The sequence below is a fragment of the Macrobrachium rosenbergii genome, chromosome 8 (assembly GCF_040412425.1).
Source record: "Macrobrachium rosenbergii isolate ZJJX-2024 chromosome 8, ASM4041242v1, whole genome shotgun sequence".
Taxonomy (NCBI): Eukaryota; Metazoa; Arthropoda; class Malacostraca; order Decapoda; family Palaemonidae; genus Macrobrachium; species Macrobrachium rosenbergii.
This window is the reverse complement of record NC_089748.1, coordinates 68,009,150-68,031,094: the sequence shown is the minus strand read 5'-3', so window position 1 is coordinate 68,031,094 and position 21,945 is coordinate 68,009,150. Positions and strand designations below refer to the sequence as shown.

General features: G+C 34.1%; 1 protein-coding gene across 7 annotated transcripts in view; it reads right to left on the bottom strand.

Annotated features, from left to right (window-relative positions):
* The window catches only part of LOC136840949 (tripartite motif-containing protein 3-like), an 882,756-nt gene that overhangs the window by 385,925 nt on the left and 474,886 nt on the right, over positions 1–21,945 (bottom strand). For 2 of the 7 annotated variants that reach the window (XM_067107922.1, XM_067107919.1), the window contains exon 2: positions 14,994–15,013. The exons of the other annotated variants lie outside the window; for them this stretch is intronic. Coding sequence is in view for 1 of the 2 variants with exons in the window: in XM_067107919.1 (XP_066964020.1) it covers positions 14,994–15,013 (20 nt within the window). In the remaining variant the exon portion in view is untranslated. The remainder of the gene's footprint in view (positions 1–14,993; positions 15,014–21,945) is intronic. 7 annotated transcript variants of the gene reach the window in all.

Sequence of the window (21,945 nt, the reverse complement as noted above, 5' to 3'; positions counted from 1 at the left end):
TTATTATTATTATTATTATTCTCTGCGCAAAGCCACAGATTATTTGTTCCAAGAAACTTTCAGCTTAGATGAGGTAATTATACTGGCTGCCATTTTGCCTCTACGTATTGTACTTGTTTTTCATTATCATACGTCCATCTGCATGAACCACCAAACTAGTTTATAATTAGTCTGCCGGTTCGAAAGATTTTCTTGGGATGGAATCAGCAATAATTTCTGATATATTGCCATTTAATTCCCTTTATGGGACTGAAGGTAATTTCAGATAACTTTACAGGTTTCCAATCAAGTTTTTCAATCAAAGTTTTCACAACTGTGGTTCTAGAAATATACTGATTGACTGAGAATCCAGTGCTATACACACTGGTTAGAACTGCAATACAGCAGCATACGTTTGCTTAAGTATGACTGGAACATGTGTAAAAACAAACATTCTGATAATATTGCTAGAGCTATACAAGTCACCTACTTACGTTCAAAAGCATTCCAATCTTTGAAATGCTGAAGGGCACACCATTATGATGCTTCCAAAGGTAGATAAATCAGCAAAGTTTATCCCAAAGAGATTTGTTTCTGAAACATGAATGCCCCGGATGTTCACATATTTCATATGGTCATGGAAAAGGTCTTCATTAGCAAAGTTAAGACTGCCATTTACTGGCAACGACTTGTGCACAATAAACAATACAAATTACAATCGAATTGACGGACAGTCGGAAACTACAGACTATCTTATTTCAGGCAAATCTACGTATGATGAGCCACCTTTATGTTAAGTATAAATGAAATCCCTTTATCCATGTTGCAGCAGTTGCGATGACAAGGCTTTTGGTATGGGATAAACTAAGCCCATTACATTATAAGGAACATGAGCGTGCTCGTTTATCAGCTAGAGCCAAGCAAGGGACTGACAGATTTTCAGAGGTGACCTCTACTCTACTTTTGATCAGTCACACCAGACAAATGCCAGTCTATGAGCATCTTCCCAAGTATATTTCCGAATAAGCAGTCAATTGCAATAATCACTTTTGGGGTTGTGATAGACTCCAAATACATGCGCATTACAGTATTTCATAAAAAGAAGGGCTTAGTTTAGTACCCTAAGAATATTGCTGTTTGAAAAGAAAATAAATTGCGATATTTAATAACAAGAATCATGATTGTTGGTGTTTGAAAATAAAATAATTTGCAATAGTTAATAACATCTACAAATAGCTAGACGGCAGTTTGATTAATTGTTACGCCAAAAGAATGACAACCATTTTTATTCGTCAGCACTATATATTAGCTTCGTTATGAGCATAACTACCAGTTGCGTAATGTAAAATATTTTAAATAAACCAATAATAAAAAGTCTCTCTCTCTCTCTCTCTCTCTCTCTCTCTCTCTCTCTCTCTCTCTCTCTCTCTCTCAGGTTTACATTACTCAAGTAACAAAAGGTAAAATAAAAAATGCATTATACTATATAAGCGAGTGTCTCTCTTTATCAATCAGAATCTCTTTGTAATTAAAAGCCAGACACTCACTAAATTATAGTGTCCCTAATAAAACTTCTTAAGTATCCAAACATGGAAAAAGAAAAAAAAAAAAAAAAAAAAAAACAGCAAACAAGAACAAAATCAGAAAACATGAAGACATTTAGTCTCAAACCAAGGATAACAGATGTTTCTTTTAAAAACATACTTACAAAAGACAGCAATTAAACTGGAAGGCTTGATGGTCATTAGGACCCACTAAAACACAAGTGTAAAGTACCCGAAATGATTTTAAAAGACAAAAACTAATCTGCAACCCATAAGATTCTGTGAATATAAAATGACTAAGTCTGAACACAGGTTCCAGGAACATATGACAGTATAGCCACTCGCATAATTGAAGATTTTAAACAACGCTGTGCGTAGCAACAATTAATATATATACTTAACTCTCAAAGGTAACTTGTCAGCAACAAATCTTTTATGGACTGACAATGAATAGATAAATTTTCCATTATCAACTGAAATGGCTAGCACTCCGTAGTTTACGATTCCTTGCGCAGATCAAGTCAGATACAAGGTGATGCTTGGGGGGGAGGGGAGGGGAGGAGGGGAGGGGAGGGGAGGAAAGGAGAAGGGATGAGATGGATCCCACTGTTTTTCTGCACCAAGGACTCCTTTAAATGTTACTAGTCCCATAAGACAACACTTTAAGAAAACAATTATTATTTTTCTTGTTTATTATGGTTCCACATCGCATACGTGCAGCAAATTCCGATTGGTTGACTTCAAGGTCAAAGGATGACCCGGTTGTCCAATAAGAACTCGTTATCAGAAGCCAGAGCAAAGGAAAAAGCGCCCCTATTCGCCGAGGGTCCCCTAGCTCTTCATTTTTCTCGCCAAGGCACAGCCAATCATGATTACTTCCTGACGCCTCACGTCTCTCCACGACACGTCTGGAATATTTAATGCCAAAGCCAACGCGCGAGACCCTGACTCAATCAGTGAATTATTGGAAAAGAAGAAAAAAAAATTGCATGCTGGCAAACACTGCAGTTGAAAGGCTTTGTGGTACAATAAAACCCAACAAACACTTCCTCAAAACATAATTCTACATTTGAATAAAATTTCAAAGACCTCTCGAACTGCAAGTGTACGAAATATCAAATTCTCTGTCAAGTGTATGACAGTTTTATAAACGCTTAGAAACGTATCTTCTATGACAAATAACTGATTCGCCATTATGTGTGTTTATTAACTTTAACGCTATATATATATATATATATATATATATATATATATATATATATATATATATATATATATATATATATATATATATATATATATATATATATATATATATATATATATATAATATAATTGCAGATAATTCAGAATTAATCTAGAGAGCATTCATAAAAAGTATACAAAAAACCCTCAGAAATTCTGAAAAAATGGCCTTTATACACTCGTAAATATGTACACAATTTCCATAATGTAATATTTGCCTCTAAACTATTTTAAAATGTATGGCGATCACTTATTATTGCAATTCTTTTTTAAAAAATTGTCATTAACACTTCTCAGTGACTCATTCGCACTAACGGCCATACCAATCACAGGGCATTCATGAATCCAGCTCGTGAATATACAATGGAATGAACACGAAATACAAAGCAAATTTCAAATATCATGAGCACCAACGTTATCAGTACTACAACTATATTATTATTATTATCATTATTATTATTATTATAAATTTCAACACCAGCCATAAATTACTGATATTAACGATGCTTTTTTTTTACTGATAACGAGTCTACTACTGTTATTTCGTTTATCTGTCTGCTAGTCTGTTACCAGATTACGTAGAAACTAATGGAAAATTCTTCTTCAAATACTTCAAATTTTCAATGAAAAAACAAAATGTATATATATATATATTACTATAAATTACAATCTGGACTTAGACCCAACTTTTTTTTATGGCATTGTTGATTAATGCTGTCACTTTAGCAAACTTAAAGAAAGCAACAGGATCCTAGTGCTTGTAAAGATAAAATGACGAATGACTCAAAATGTATCAGTGAATATATCTATGGCCCTCTTACATTTAAAAAAGAAAAGACGATATTCTACGTGGCAACGGTATCCACAATTATCAGATAATATATATATATATATATATATATATATATATATATATATATATATATATATATATATATATATATATATGTGTGTGTGGTGTGTGTAATAAATAAATACATACATACATATATATATATTTCAGAAAATATGGCCGCCGTAGTGTTAAAAGGTACAGAGTGTGATGGAAGAATTTTTGGTTGCGAGATGGTACTCTTGAAGCCGTCAGTTGCAAAATCTTTGTATTCAGCAAATAGTTGATCATCTCAGCAGTTAATGTGATGAACACGCGGTATTGGCCGAGTCATATGACCAAGTCGCTATGCGCGTACAAGAGTTCGTGTGTTATAGAATCTCGATTTTGTGTCTAATTCTGCCCAAAAATTAGTTCGGTCGTTCATTAGCAGAACGAGAGCGAGATCGTGAAGACATTATCTTTGAGTGTGGCGAGCTCTTAGAATTGGCAGAATAAGGTACAGTTCAGACTCTTCGTTTTTCTATGTGAATTGTGGATTTATGGTCTTTTACCATATTTCAAGATATTTTTGAACTTATGTTTTTTTACCATATTTCAAGACATTTTTTATTTTGTGTGGGAAGTGGATGTAGCATTTTACTATTTCAATATTCTATTTTATTGTGTTCTATATTTTACCAGTATGCTATTTACTCATGCATTTTAGACTTTTCATTATTATGTTTTTGCACTTATATATTTTTGGGAGTATTATCTGTGTTCATTTTTTCGACAGATGTCATGGTTGTGGTTGTGGTGATGACTTTGTGGGCAAAACATGATGTTATCATGTTGGTGTGATCATAGAGAGAGAGACAGTCGCAAACCTTTGCAATGTCTAGTATTTTATGTGGGAGACTCGAGACTAGACTTTACAAAGTCTATAATGGAATATGTGAGACTTTTTGAATTTGCAGGCTATTAGCCACAATCAGATTTTTAGTTGGACTGAGACTAAATCTTGAGTTAGATGTTTTCTTAGTTGACAATTTCATTTATGATGCATTTTAATCTTTGCTTTGTTTATTCATTGCTTGTTGGGTTGCTTTAAATAATAAATCTATTTTTGGTAGGAAAGATTGAGTTTTCCTTATACGACCCATTTCATTTCTTTAATGTGGAATGAGAGAGAGAGAGAGAAATCCATGCGAGAATGAAAGAGATCTTTGTGACGTTAGAGAGAGAGAGAGAGAGAGAGAGAGAGAGAGAGAGAGAGAGAGAGAGAGAGAGAGAGGGGGGGGGGGAAAGGGCTGAACTTTTCCACTGCCTCTGAAGATAGACCAATCGGTTCGCTATGTAATGTTCCTACCCGGAACATTCTTATCTGTTTCCAAACAGTTGTAACATATATATATATATATATATATATATATATATATATATATATATATATATATATATATATATATATATATATATATATATATATATATATATGTATGTATATATAATGGACTGAATTCATTAGCTAAAATGTCATTGGAAATCATTACAAAGGAAATGATGGGCAATGTTTGAGACTTAAAGTTCCCACTAAATATAGGTTTCATAAAAAAAGTTAAGTATACCAAAGAGGTTGCTAAGGTACATGGTACTATCTTTACGTCAACAACCTCAATCGTAAAGTATAGATTATAGAGTAGGGAAGTCTTTGATATACACATTTCCGGACTAAACAATCTGAACTGAATTGAATTTTATGTCTAAAGGGATTTTTTTTTATTTTGGAAAGCCGTATGCGCCAATATTTGAAAGACCGGTCATACAGTGAATAGCATTGTTACTCAAATACTCAGCGTCATCTATGATTTCTTTCACGAACGCAAGGTTAGAATTAGCAAGGTTCCTGAAATATTGTTTGATATATATATATATATATATATATATATATATATATATATATATATATATATATATATATATATATTATAAAACATTTCGACCTCTTCACTGACGAATTGTAAGTTGTCTGGGATAGATTTTTTTTTCTATTGGGCCAGGAATAGTAAGAGCTAAATTCTAATAAAAATAAACTATGGAGGTCTTCAATCTATCTTAAAGTTACTGGAATAATCCGCACTATGATTTCAGCAACAGAAAAACTGATCAGTCATTTACTCAAAACATCGTCCCAAGTCATACATCTAAAACAGCAGATCGTTGTTTCTAAATGTACGCTCAAAGAAACCCGAAAAGTCTTCGCTACGATCTGTACAAAAGGAAACCTCCATATGACACTTGATCAACTTGTTTGAAATTATCATTCGCTGGCTGATTCATATTCAAGACTTGCCAAAGAGAAATGAAGTGTGGCACGACTCTCGTTGTCAAACCAAACAAGAGATTACAATGAAGGTCAATTATCGTCAAAAACAAATAACTTAACAAATGAGATATCATCTTCGACGGTAAAAGGTAAAAGGAAGGAGGCTGTCCGGGACAAGTAGGAAGAGGAGAAAAAGAAGGGGGAGGAGGAGGAGAGGAAGAGGGCAGAATTGCAGAGCCAATTGCAAGCAAGCCTTTTAGGGAATATCGCTTGAGCTGTCTGGAGCTTCAAAGTCTTCTCCTGTTTTTTTAAAGTAATTACTGCGTCTGACTTTATACTGCTGAAGATTTTCGTGTGACAGGACGTACATTTTATAAAGAAACTGTCTGAACTTACGAAAGCATGAACATATCGGGAAGAAGAGAAACGTTCACTTGTATAAGTGCATGTGGATGAAAAGAAATTAGGATAATACCAGAAAAGAAATATTACAATAAGTTCTTGAAACGTAAATCAATTTTTGAGAAAGCAATCACTAAGGTTATTTACTTAGAATCTACAATGGAATGCTGAAAAAGATTGGTAAACATTATGCTTTGTGAAATCAAACGTTATCTTAAAAAATTAAGAAAGAGATACTCAAAACGAACTCTCAAAAAAGTGAAACACTAAAAGAAATCCGTTACCTATTTTTCGCCAGTTTAAAAGTTGAGGAAAGCCATGTGGTAATCCAGGTATATTTTATACGCCAGACTTTCGAGGGCAGATAATACAGGAGACTTTTTACGCATGTTCTTGTAAGAAGCAAACAAAGAATGGGGACTTCCAAGTTATCTAAAATATTGTAATGCATACGCCACTCAAACTTTAATTCTGAGAGCAAGGTCGCTTAAAACATTAAATATAATGCAAAATGAAGACTGAAAAAGTCGAGAAACAGAAAAAGAGCATCCCTTGGACAACGAACGAGCAACAAGGAAAGGAAGCTGTTTTTCTTGGGCCTTGTGAGGTGATAATCACGAGCAGAGGGGTATGCGATAATGACAGGGGAAGGGGAAGGGGAAGGGGAATGGAAAGCGGTTCCCCCGAAAGGGAAATGTCTGCGAAGACGTGACAGAGACCTCATAAAGGGGTCCAAGCACTGTAATCAACGGATGCCAGGCAGGTACTACGCTCTTTAGGCACGGTAACCTGTCCGATGGGCTAATATCAACAGAAAAACTCCTTTTACTCTCTAAAGACGTCCTGGCAACATGAGGTAGCTCTCTCTCTCTCTCTCTCTCTCTCTCTCTCATAAACATGGGATTTCTCGTTTTATACCTCCACACCATCCTTTCTCTACAAATTTTGACTGGACAAGATGCCTAGCTGTTTGGTATAATAGCAACAAGAGAGACCTGGAACAGGCAATCCTACTGTAGAAATTTAAGCAAATCGACGACTTTTGATATATTAATTCAAATACATAATTACGTGTTTAAAACTGGTGTCTTGGCAAATGCAAAATATCCAAATTATTTATTTCACAAGTATTACAACATATTAGTAACAATGGTCAGCCAAAAAACCTAGATCAGGAACCACAATAAATATGAAAATAATCTGCAATGGCGAGAAAAAGTAATATCCATTAAAACAAATATCTTGACGGAAATAATATTGAAAAGAAAAATTACACTAATTATTACTTATATTAAGTCTACATTTTTACGGGAAGTCATTGTGCACAAGTGACAGGTACCGCTTTCGGTAATTATATATAAATTTGCCCCTATAACCAAATCGCAAAAGGAATTAAGGTGGAATTATACTTAGGTAAAAAGATGCTAGCTACTTACACACGCGCGCGCGCGCAATACAACCAACTCAATGGTTTAGAAGAGCACGGAGCATAAGGGTAGAATCTTAGTTTTTAAATGGCAATAACAGATAAAAATGTCATAACTCTCTCTCTCTCTCCATCTGTGTGTATGTGTCTCTCTGTGACATAGTAATTTAGTCATTGTATATCTATAGTTCTTATTTTGACTTTTCATCCTTATGAAAATAAGACTTCAGTACTACAAAAACTTTTATCATATTCTCCCAAAGACTCAAGTTCTATAATTGGCATCATTTATCCTGGACTCCAACTTTAGTTAAAGTGTGTCAGAGAGACAGAGAGCGTCCGATTGTAAACTTTCTTCAAGAAATTCGAGAGCACTAACTTTCGCTTTTCGCCAGATAAGCCAAGAGGCTGTACATTTATTCAGCGGCTTTGAAGAAAGAACGTTACAATAAAGCAAGAATCTTGGTAGCTGGAAACTTAGAATTGTTTTAAAATTCGTTCTTTCAGTTCGTAAATTTAAAAAAGAGAGATTCTTAGTGTTTAGAATTACCATTGCTTGCTATATATTATACATTATAAAGTCTTGACAGTGTATTGTGTTATCACAGAAATAACTTTAAAATTATATACTTTATATTATATCATTCACGATCCAGTTATGTTTTAATGATCAGATGACTAAACTAAAATACTGACATCGTAAACATGTCTATAATTCCAGAAGAAAAAATTGCACAAATTCCGTGGGCTTCCTCTTGAATGACAGTCCTAATCCTATTACCCACTTGCTCAAGAGTTACTGAATAGGCCTAATGCGAAGTTTAACGAGACTAGACCAGTTCAGGAGAATTGCAGAGATTTTTGGGTCATAACTGTCATCACATTTCCATCCATCTCCTATGATTTTGCTAAAATAGACATTAAATGGAAAATTAAATGGTTTCCTAAATTTCATTTGATGTCAAAGACAAAGAAGAGGTTCATCAAATGGTACACAAGTTTACAAAACTAACAGCACAATTAGGAAACAACTATGGTTAACACCGTGCATTCCAACATATATGGTACAAAATGTTCAAAAATCTAGCTGAATGTTAGTGACGAACGATCTAACATTGGGTAAGGACAGTAAAAGTAATTATATAAAGGCATGATTCCATAAAAATAAAAGGATATCGAAAACTCGAATACGAGAAGCGCTGGAAAGCATTTTCGGGCAGCACATGGTCAATAGTTCTTGTATCCGAAATCCTGACCTTAAGTTTAACGAAGATGAATATTCCCGCTATACACACACACACACACACACACACATATATATATATATATATATAATATATATATATATATATATATATATATATATATATATATATATGAGAGATCTGGTGATCCTCGATGGCTCAGTCGGTTACAGCAGCAGCTTCGGACTTCGTAGAGGTCTGTGGCGCGGGTTCAATCCCGCAAGCCGGCTGATCAGAGAGGCAGACACTTTGCTATCCGTGTAGACATCCCGGGATTATATATGTAATCAACGGATAGGTTTGCTTAAAAGCAAATGGATGTTACAGACTAAATACACGCACAAAACAAAGCCACTACAACACCTTCTAAAAACATAACAAACATCTCACACGTCTCGAACTCTCGCCATACCCGCGCAATAACTTCGCTGCTGGGAAGAAAGGGCGTTGGGTCTGGTATGGTACATGAAACATACGTACCGGGGTCTAAGCGATGTCAGGCAGGGCAGCCGATCGAGACCACAGGGGTAGAGGTCTACCCCAAAGCCAAATCAAAAAGTCCTTCAAAAGAAGGCATCGTGCTTACCCCATACAAAAATGGGATTAAAAGCACGTTAAAAGAAAAAGAAAAGAAAAAAGAGAGATCTGGTGATCTAGTGGCTATTATACTTGGTTTGCCAGTGAGTGGGCCAGGGATCAATTACTAAGCAAGAAAAAGAAATTTACTCATATTCCGTTACTCCCACTGTGACTATGTCGAATAAACAGAAAAATAAATACCTGGTAGTTAACCAAGTAAAGAAGGTTGCAACCAGGTTGGAGAAAGTTATGGGGCTACGACTAGCAGCATTAGAAAATGCTTACTGAAATAGGAAAAACACATGCATATACATACATTTACTTTTACAAACATTTACTTAATTCCCTATTTTTGGATGAACCTTCTGTAAAAACACCCTGACATTTGACCTTTATCATCCATCAAAAACCACTGAATATTATGTAGCCGAAATAACAGTCCTCAAAGAATTTCTTACCACTACTACAAGCAACCTTGTGGACACTGGTTGTGTACCTGACCTTTGACATCTGGGCATTTAAGTCCACAAAAACATCCTAGCTTTCCTTCTACACGTATTATTCCTTTCATCACAAGTGAGTAATTAATTTTTCAAGTGAAAACAATACTTGTCACAAACATTGACAAGGTTTATATTTTTACTAAACCAACCTGTTATCACCATAATTATATTCTTTTTTTTTTATTAAAGAACTCCATTTCTCCTCTCTCTCTCTCTCTCTCTCTCTCTCTTTTCCGTATAGCTTATGTAATAATTTAAATTCCCAATCACACTTATATGCTGCATGTGTTTGTGTGCAGATAATTATCCATGTGCGTATAATAAACGTACAGGAGAGAGAGAGAGGAGAGAGAGAGAGAGAGAGAGAGAGAGAGAGAGAGAGAGATGGCGCGTATCTGTATTCGATGAGAGGGTCGCCCTGATTGTCGGGAGAGATAAACTGTCAAGATAACCATTGTCCTGTCACCTGCAACATATGAAACGGGACAGCAGAAGTATCCTTAGCCCTAGAACTTCATGGCATTCTTTTGATTTTCTCATCAATATAAAGAATGCTGTCATTAAAAGACGTCAAAGAACATCAATATCATTTTACTTAACGCAATTTTTGAAAAAAAAAAATTGCAAGTGACCACATGTAAAAAAAGGGTTAAAGTCTTTGATATTCTGAAATGTCCGTGTGATGTTTGTACATGAGGTTTAGGTGTGACTCGAAATGGATTAAGTGTAGACTGACAAAGGAAGTCAAAATATCTTGCACGTAATTTGCCAGATCTAAAATTGCATCATATATATATATATATATATATATATATATATATATATATATATATATGTCATATACAATATATATATATATATATATATATATCATATACAATATTATTTATATATATATATATATATATATATATATATATATATATATATATATATATATATATATCTACCAAGGTTTTCCGACGTCTATTATGTACTCTGTCCAGAGCACCTCAACTGATTCATTCCGGTTTGAAACGGACTTTTTCATCGCTCAGTTCTTTTGCTCTTTTCTTCAGACATCATTCGATAACAAGGTTAACGACGGCCATTCTAGTCAATAATGATTAATAACATTACAATGCAATCCATGAACTCTGTTTATGTTTCCGTGAAATCTTACACGCGTCAGTTTATTCTAGTTTGATGCTTTTGCTTTCGAGCACTAAACATCATTCGCAAATGCAACACTAGTCCAACAGATCAGTCTCTGCTCTACACACAAAAGCTCATGCTACAGTAAAGTATTTATAAAGAAAAAATAACAGCAAACCGTCCCAGTTTTCGTTGTCCCTAGTTCTTATAATTTTCCATCCTTCATGATGCAGTTCTATAGCTGCTTCCTTCATAGCTTGGCACTACTCGTTTTTTCCAACTCTTTATCCAGCTTATCCCTTTCACGAAAGCAGATATAAATAGTAAAAGGATGAATAACACGGCCTCCTAACATATCTGTGGAGTTCCAAGTAAATATTGTCATAAAAACCTAAAGCAAAATTGCCTTTATCCTAATGCTGGTGTTCACAGGCCATCAAACCTACATTTTCTTTAACTCTACCTCTGAATTCGCTGTGTTGTTGCTTCTAATACGAACGAATTAAGGCAGGTTATAATTACGATATATACAATGGCTCCAAAACTGCTTCTGCTATGACCTATATTCTGAAGTATGAAGTCACCTAAATCATAGGTTCTCACCACATAAAGAATATTATTATTGTTCACAAAGAACTACCGGGAAAAATCCTTTCCCACTTATCAAGAATGATATAAAAGTTTCAACAAAATTTATGGCTAATACCATAGCAGGTGTGTTTTCCACTTGGATTAGACTTATAGACTGACTGTAGGTATACAATGGTTACGAGAGAGAGAGAGAGAGAGAGAGAGAGAGAGAGAGAGAGAGAGAGAGAGAGAGAGAGAGAGAGAGAGAGAGAGAGAATTTTAATTCCAAATCATGTCTTACAAAACACTCCGGCCAGTACCATTAATCTCCTGAATATGAAGACATGCCTTGTATATGCTAAATATATTGGTCTCTACTTCAACTGCTAACAACCCATACAAGGAAGGAGGCCCTTACTATTTATCACTCCCTTCCTTTTGACTATGCATCATCGTAGGCATCATTATCAATCATAATAAAACGGAACCATTAATCTAAACGCCACGAGGAAAAAAAAAAATACGGCAAGAAGTAGAGAAGAAAAATGAAAAAATACGGGTGAGAGATCTTCTCGGAGTGAGTAAATAAAAGTACAGCCACATAACCAGCATGATCAAGTACTAATATTTCTATTCCGGGTTACATTTTTTAGTGTCGTCGTCTACACAGACCTGTCATCTTGCTTTTTAGGCTGAACTATACATTTACAATCTACTGGTATAATTTTTTTTTTTACCTAATCGTCTGTAATTGTAAAAACTATTAAACACCTGTTGATGATGGTGAAGGTGGGTCTAAAACAGCTCTAGTAAATGTATCTGAATTCGACAGATATACGTGCGCATGAGCAAGAACAGACTTATACCTTTATCATTAGTCAGGTGGATATTGTTATATCGTTCTGATATTCAGGATGCGGAAGCGAATCTCACCCGGTCGTCCGAATGTCTTCATTTGGATCTAGGCTTCGTAATGAAAATTGTATCCAAAATGTGGACAAATCGAGAAGTAAACAGGGCACTGTGGTTATTGCGATTACCCACACACATTTTATATCTATCTATATCTATATATATATATATATATATATATATATATATATATATATATATATATATATATATATATATATAAAGGCAAATACCAAAAGGAAAAGTGAAACAACGAGTGGTTGCTAGGCCTTTCAACACACGGTTCTTTACAAGCAGACCGTGTGTCGAAAAGCCTAGCAAACACTCCGTTGTTTCACTTTTCCTTCGCGAGTTAGTTGTGCATATATGCATATATATACTGCATACATTTACATGTGTGTGTGTGTGTGTGTGTGTGTGTAAGACAGACACAAAAATTGAAGATTGTGTACGCAGTTATCTAGCGCAGGCACTTTATTAGAAATGCAAAGAATATAATGTTGGTATAACTACTTAAGTTAAATTTATGTTAAAGCTGTGTAAAACCTAATAAGGTCTGCAAAGGCTGTTAAAGTACTGGCTCTAAGGAAAAGCACTTTAAAATCTCAAGGATAAAAGACAATGTGGAATGTAGTAATCTTAGAAGATATAGTAAACCTTTAAAAATAAAAAAAGTGGTATGCAATAACAACTCTTAAAAGTTATACTTCAGGGAAGACAATTGTTATTTTACGACTCAAAAAATGTATATTAAAATAACTGGCTGAGATGCCGAACAACTGACACTGCAAGAATCACGTTCATTGACGATTTCAAAAAGAGTATTACAGAAAGATACAAGATGGTATATAAATAAGAACAGAGGCATCAGCATATATACGATTAAAACTAGAAATTAAGCAACCAATATACAAGAAATATATCTAAGGTTATTCCAGGAACACTGAATGCTTCTTTGAGCAATCACAACTTCTTAAAAGTGAAACTTTTCCAGCGTCTTCAACTGCACAGTTCTAAGGAGTATCTAAGAGCAAAGAGGGGAAAAAAATAGCTCCAAGAATGATGTATTTTCATACAAAATGTCTTTCATGCTTATCTACACTTTTATACAATGTCGGTTTCCCATTTCGCATTGGCAATTTTATTTTTTGCAATAGCGTAATAAGCTTTTTCGAACAGCATACAATATGCATCTAATTAATTTTGAACTGCATGAGGATAATAAGTCATCAGCATTACTACTGAGGTTGAAGCCGGGTTTAATTGTTTCTCTGCTCTCTTCTTGAAAGAATTCAGCAGAGCTCACAGAAAATGTTTGAATCACTAAATTTAAGCAAAATAAAACACAACTGAAGGAGTTTACTTGATGTATATAGTATACAGAGTCTATTTTAAGTATCGGAAATTTGGGATCCTTTATTGTTCCCTCTTGGCAACGCTTACCTGTACACCTAAGGTTCACTACTTAAGCTAGCTGGAAAAAAATACATAACAGGTAAAGAATGACATGATTAGAATGACTTAATGCTGGAACACAGAAGATCGCCTGAGGCCTGAAAATAATCTTCCATAAATATTCTCTCTCTCTCTCTCTCTCTCTCTCTCTCTCTCTCTCTCTCTCTCTCTCTGCGAGAACAAGAAACACTGGGTACAATACTTACGAGACATTACACAGTTTACATAACAACAATGCATTAACAACGAACATTTCACATCAAATTTAAGTGAAAATCAGTTTATTTACCCGTTTTTCTTTCTGATAACCCAAATATCTTATTTTTCATCAAAATATGTTTAGGAGATATTTTGTCGAAAACTAACAAAACCAAGAGTAAACGAAAAATAAAGCATCTAATTAACATAAAATAGACTGAACATCATTCAGGACTAACATAAATGCTTTGTCTAAAATGTCTAAACTAAAGTCTAAAATACACGGTGCTGCACTGCCTGCGCATAACATAAGTGCCCAATCAAAAACGAAAATAAAGAATGCTTGTAATACATATTATACAGTAATATTTTCTAGTTGAAGAGCTTAGTAAAGGTGGCTTAGTTGTTAGCAAATTACTAGCATAACAAGCACGTACACATCAATTCAAACAACCACCACCCACGCACGTTCACTCAAAGTGCATGAAGGCCCAAATAATGAAAAACAACTTTGCGCAAAAGGCTATTCAGCTGATTGAAAGTGAAGAAATAGGCCTAAGTATAAGTGTGTGGCACGACAGATAACTACAATTTATACAAGAGCAATAATTACAACAGCGTCTACATTTATGGTGCCTATTTTTTCTAAACATGTACCTTACCTGTATTTCCTGAAAGTGGGCTAGAAAATAAACAAAGCAACAATTTAAAATAACCGATTATAATAATTATTTGTATTTCTAACAATAAAAATATCTAAAAGAATAAATAACTAATGAAGAATGTTCAGAATAAAAGTTTAAGAAAGAACACAGCATATATTCTATTGCAAGACAGGTAATACGAAAATTCTAAAATAAAAAAAAAATAGTGCCAGGAATATTAGGAATCTCTCCTAAAATTCGCACTCTAGCAAAAACACTGTAGTACAGAAAAAAGCGCCTTCTTTTTGTTGTGTCCCATATATAGATTTTCTACTTTTAACTGAGGCGCCAAGTGAGCACTGTTAACTTCCATAACAAAAGGTTAAATGACTAGTGTAAGTGAATGTTTTTTCTCACATGCCCCAACCTGATTCTTGCAGTGGACCTTCCAAACACAAATCTAACTCAGAAAAGAAGCAAAGTTCACAGCATGCTGAAAAATTAATTATATAAGTAAAACCATGAGTACTACAATGAAAAGTTATCCACAGTAAAACCTTCGAAGAACATACATAATGCTTGGCGTGAGGGCTCAATTTTCTTCTCTTTGCATATGGCGACCTTTATTGCATTCATAACATTTCTTTAAAAAATGTGCTTTATTTATTATTCTATTAAAGTATTCATTCATTTCAATGTCTACATTTTCCTCTAACATAAAACACTACTGATGAATCAGCTAAACAGCAGCTTTCAACGACGTCAATGGCTGTTGAACAACTTTTGCCTCACTGTATGTAACCGTATCTTTATATTAAATAACCATGTTAAAATGTAGTGTAGTGTATAAAAATTGTAGTATATCAAAACCTTTCCGAGCAAAACTATAAACATCTAGTTAACTGCTTTGGAATAATTTATTTCCTCTTAAAATTAATGTTAGGACCAAAACAGAAGTAAAGATTTACTTAAGTCACCCTTAAAAATAGTTCAGCAATTGTTTTCTATGTGCATCTGACTATCACTACTTAGGAGGAACTATACCAGTTTGATAATATTTGGCAATGTACTGTAAGTACATCAACAGAATGTTAGTGAAAGTCTGGAAATCAGAAATATCCTTATCAGTTAATTAAGTGAAAAAATAAAGATGGCCTGTGAAATGGATCATGTACTGACTTCTTTGTGCGAACGATTAGATGGCTATTAGCCAAAGAGCAATACGTTACAAATAATAAATTTATGGCAACGTTATTCTTTATTCCATCTAGGTTTTCCGTCTTATAAAACAACGAAAATCACAAACATAGGTAATAAAAGCTATCTAGCACACTTTTTATTTGCGCTGCCTGGAAGCTACAAGGATTCTATTAAAGAAAATATGCTCGCGTTTCAAATGGGAAAACTAGCCCGTGATAACGTGAACAATCATGCCGATACCAAGCCCAAATCATAGATGAAGGTTAAACGCGGGAAATATGTCACTGCCTTGTGACAGATCAAAGTATAACTGGAACTTACAATAAACTTCGCTGTTACAAGTGGTTCGAAAGCCAACAGAGTAACCGTAATCAACTTCAAAAATGAAAAATTTGTTTGCATATTTATATACGGTAGTTTCCTTCAATGAATATATCTGAAATGAGAAGGTATCGAGAAAAAAAACATTGTAACTGCTTGTCAAAAAATTCTTTCGGTATTTTTCGTATTTACTGCATTTTACTATGTGAAATAATGTGGAAAAATACATTAGCTAACGGTGAACACATTATCTAGGAAAGTTCTCTTTTCGTTTGCATTGCTGGTTTTATACAATTATATATATATATATATATATATATATATATATATATATATATATATATATATATATATATATATATATGAATACATAGACACACACAACACTATATATATATATATATATATATATATATATATATATATATATGTATATATATATATATATATGTATGTATGTATGTATGTATGTATGTATGTATGTATGTAGGTATATTTATAAACTTCAGTGTTTACTGAAAAGGAAGAAATTTCCTAGGCACAGACTAAGGGTTATTTCATCAATTTTTATGCATTATTTCCTAATAAGTAAATGGCAATAAAAAAGTAGAAAAAGCGAATGAACGCTACCGCATTCATCTTTAACAGAAAGGTCATTAGATCAAAACTGACAGCTACCGTGGTAATATCAATATACAGCTGTCCTAGGAAGTGCAAATGACTGGAGATTCTAATGCAATTCTCCCTCTGAAGGCTAATGGCAGCAACATTGTCGAAATAACCTATTTACCATGGTGGTAGCAAGCAGCACAACTAGGACAATGGATATTCAGAGGAAATATTCCCTAAATGGCAGGTGAGCCTCCTCTCCTAAGATAAATGAGATACGTTAAAAACAAAATCACAGCGCCCCAGCTCTTCATGATGTGAAAATCACCAGATGCCCGGCACATGCGGTTTGCACCCCATAGCCTGTGACAGAGCAAAACATGGAACAACACACGCACATTATACATAAATACATACATACATTATATATATATATATATATATATATATATATATATATATATATATATATATATATATATATATATATATATATAGCCAGTGTGGTCACAATGTTCATCTCATCAGTAAGATAGACAGGGTTTGATTTAAGAACAAGTCTGAACTAATTAGGCGTGTTTCATTTGAACCCCTGTGGTTCTGCACATCAACAGTAAATCAGGTACTCCGCAGTTTAGCAACAGTAGTGGGTTACAGCAAACAGAGAAGAGCACACAGCTAGAACCATCATCTCACAATACTTGATTGACAAGTATATATATGAATTTTTGTCGTATGCATCGTGACAATTTTTATTTTCGTGGATATAAAGCCACAAATACCGATTAATATCCAATTTAGGAAGCCTCGAGAATAACTTAGACCTAAGGGGAATTATAATTGATAGCGCTTCTTTACCAGTGGGATTCGAATGATGTACAGTGACTTTTGACAAATAAGCCATCTCCTGATGGCTCAGGGTCAAAAGTCACACAGTACATCGTTGTTTCTATTCTAGGCTGTGATTCGAATCCCACTAGTGAAGAAGCACTTATCAATTATAGTTCTTCTTGGGTGTTAAGTGTTCTCGATATATAGTGAATTGGATATTATACGATATTTGTGGCTTAGTATTTGTTCATATATATATATATATATATATATATATATATATATATATATATATATAATATAACATAATATATACAGGGTGTTTCAGAAATTAGAGTTCCCCCTCTACAGCATAAACTAAAATTGATATGGACAAAAACAAAAGTAATTCAGAACAGGTATTTATTTAAGTTTCTCTCTGTGTATTTGATATTTTGTGTGGCCTCCATCTGCCTGTACCACAGCCTGCATTCTTGAGGGGTATGATTTCAGCAAATTGCAAAAAAGCTGAGACTCAAACTCTATTTCCCTGAGCACTTTGGTCACCTCTCTTTGCAGGTCGTCGAGGATTGGTATACCATCATGGTTCACTGTGTGAGCTTCAGCACGATCCTTTAAGATACTACCAATGTTTTCACACGCATTAAGGTCAGGGGAGCTACCTGGAAATTCACTTGACGAGAAGAAATCGATACCACTGTTTCGAAGCAGCTCCTGTGTCTGAAGAGCCTTGAAACATGGTGACTTCTTCAACAGGTAACACATTTTCAGGATCTTTGAGGAAAGGAAATACTCCACCAGTAAGCACAGTTTCTCTGAAGTATTCGCCATTCCATGACTGTCCTTTTTCTTTGATGATCCACATTAACCGTTTGGCTGTGAAACAGAAAAATTCCCAAACATTCAGGAAATTTCACAACTTGGTGATAGCGCACGTCATCGCTGATATCATCCAACTTTGCAGCCCAAATGATGTCATTTTTATGATTTGGCTTCCTGACTCTGTAAATGAAGAATTCATCTGGTGCGGCAACATGGAGAAAATCAGCTTCATCCCAATCTTTAAGAAATGAACCACAAACCCATGCACGGTCTTCTCTCTGTTGCTGAGTGATGCTGGGCATGCTGATAACATGAAATGGCTTGATACCAGATTTTTTCAACTCAAGATATACAGCACTATAACTTCTCTTCTTTCCCCTTTTTGTTTCTAGTTCAAGCACCAATTTACATAAAGACTTCCTTGGTCTACCCACTGCCTCAGCTATGATGTCTTTTGACTCTTGAGAAAGGACTTCAGGCCTTCCAAGATTCTCACTCTTTTCGCAATGACAGTCATATGGATTTTTATTCCAGTTTCTTTTAATAAAGGATTCATTTCTTTTAATGTATTTAGCTATCCAGGAACATGAAATGAAGGTTGCGCCAGCATCCCTGGCCTCTCTAAAGGTTATAGGCCGGATTCGGTCAATCCATCTGATTTCCTCTGATTCTTTAGCCATAACTGTATCTAACTCCATCACTCAGTCTAAAAATACAAGAAATGTAAAATGAAAAATAGCTTAATAGAAACTTAAAATAATGTACCTGGAGACAGGCTATAGCAGAAAACTTCAAAACTTTCCATTTGTTCTGTGGAGGGGGCCTCTAGTTTCGAAACACCCGGTATATAAATACATACAAACACACATAAATATGTATGTACGCACAAAACACACACACACACACACACATATATATATATATATATGTGTGTGTATATATATATATATATATATATATATATATATATATATATATATATATATATATATATATATATATATATATATATATATATATATATATATATATAGTGAGGATTGAGAGGGTTCTATCAACCTGGTAGACATCAGTAGGTTTGGGGTGAAGGATCAGTCCTTTATTCCTTTTCAAAGTACTTTATTGTTGCTGCGACGTTTCAGGACGAAAGTCCCATTTTCAAGGTATAAAAATAGAAGTTAAAAGTTAAAATAACAACTCCGACTAAAATTAAGTAAAAAAAAATATATATATATATATATATATATATATATATATATATATATATATATATATATATATATATATATATAACTAATATAAAAGTAAAGTACAAAGGATAGGGAGGAGTAACTACCATAAGGTGCTGAAGGCACAGACCGAGTGACAATTCGGCCCGGGTTCAGCTTCGACTTGAACTCACGAGAGATACAGAGTGTTGAGGAAGACTGGGTGTTTAATTGTGGAACTAGTTGTTTAATAAAGAGTGATTCCAAGATTGCTAAATATTGTTCGTTAGGAGTTTGGCCTATAATTTTAAAATCTTTGTAGTTTATATCATATTTACATTTCTTTGCATGTTCACGTATACATGAAAATTCAGGATTAGTCAATTTGACGCCTGTTCTATAGCTAACGCCTCGATGAGAGTCCAATCTCACTTTGAGTTACCTCCGTGTGGAGCCGACGTACTTCCCAAGATTACATCTAGGGCAATTAAATAAATATGCGACTCCTGAGGTCATTAGTGGATCAAGTTTCTCCTTATGTTTAAATAGAGATCTAATACTCATTGGGTTGCAGGGTATTAGCTTTAATTCAATGGCAGGTAAAAATTTTTCGACTGACAGCTTCAATTCACGATAGCAATTTAGGTCATGAATAAATGGGACGCTTGCATATAATCGTAATTTTGGTACTGTTGGTATTTCGATTTTAGGATGGAAGATATTGTTTAAAAATTTGCTGAGGTGTTTATCAAAAAGTTTGGATGTACTTTATTGGCATAAAGTACATCCTAATATTAATTTTACTATTGAATATGAAAATGAAAATAAGCTGCCATTTTTAGATGTAACAGTTTTTAAATATAATGATCATTTTAACACCACGGTTTTTAGAAAGAAAACTTTTACCGGCCTGGGTTCAAATTTTTATAGTAACTGCTTTTATAATTTTAAACTAAACTCCATGTCTACGCTCTTTCATAGGGCTTTTAACACAACGTCTGATTGGAATCTTTTTCACAGTGAAATAACCTGTCTCCACCAATATTTCACTGACAATTGCTTTCCATCCAAACTTTTTGATAAACACCTCAGCAAATTTTTAAACAATATCTTCCATCCTAAAATCGAAATACCAACAGTACCAAAATTACTATTATATGCAAATGTCCCATTTATTCATGACCTAAATTTCTATCGTAAATTGAAGTTGTCAGTCGAAAAATTTTTACCTGCCATTGAATTAAAGCTAATACCCTGCAACCCAATGAGTATTAGATCTCTATTTAGACATAAGGAGAAACTTGATCCATTAATGACCTCAGGAGTCGTATATTTATTTAATTGCCCTAGATGTAATCTTGGGAAGTACGTCGGCTCCACACGGAGGTTACTCAAAGTGAGATTGGACTCTCATCGAGGCGTTAGCTATAGAACAGGCGTCAAATTGACTAATCCTGAATTTTCATGTATACGTGAACATGCAAAGAAATGTAAATATGACATAAACTACAAAGATTTTAAAATTATAGGCCAAACTCCTAACGAACAATATTTAGCAATCTTGGAATCACTCTTTATTAAACTAGTTCCACAATTAAACACACAGTCTTCCTCAACACTCTGTATCTCTCGTGAGTTCAAGTCGAAGTTGAACCCGGGCCGAATTGTCACTCGGTCTGTGCCTTCAGCACCTTATGGTAGTTACTCCTCCCTATCCTTTTTACTTTACTTTTATATTAGTTGTATCTATATCTATATATATATATATATATATATATATATATATATATATATATATATATATATATATATATATATATATATATATATTTTACTTAATTTTAGTTTGAGTTGTTATTTTAACTTTTAACTTCTATTTTTATAGCTTGGAAATGGGACTTTCGTCCTGAAACGTCGCAGCAACAATAAAGTACTTTGAAAAGGAATAAAGGACTGATCCTCACCCCAAACCTACTGAG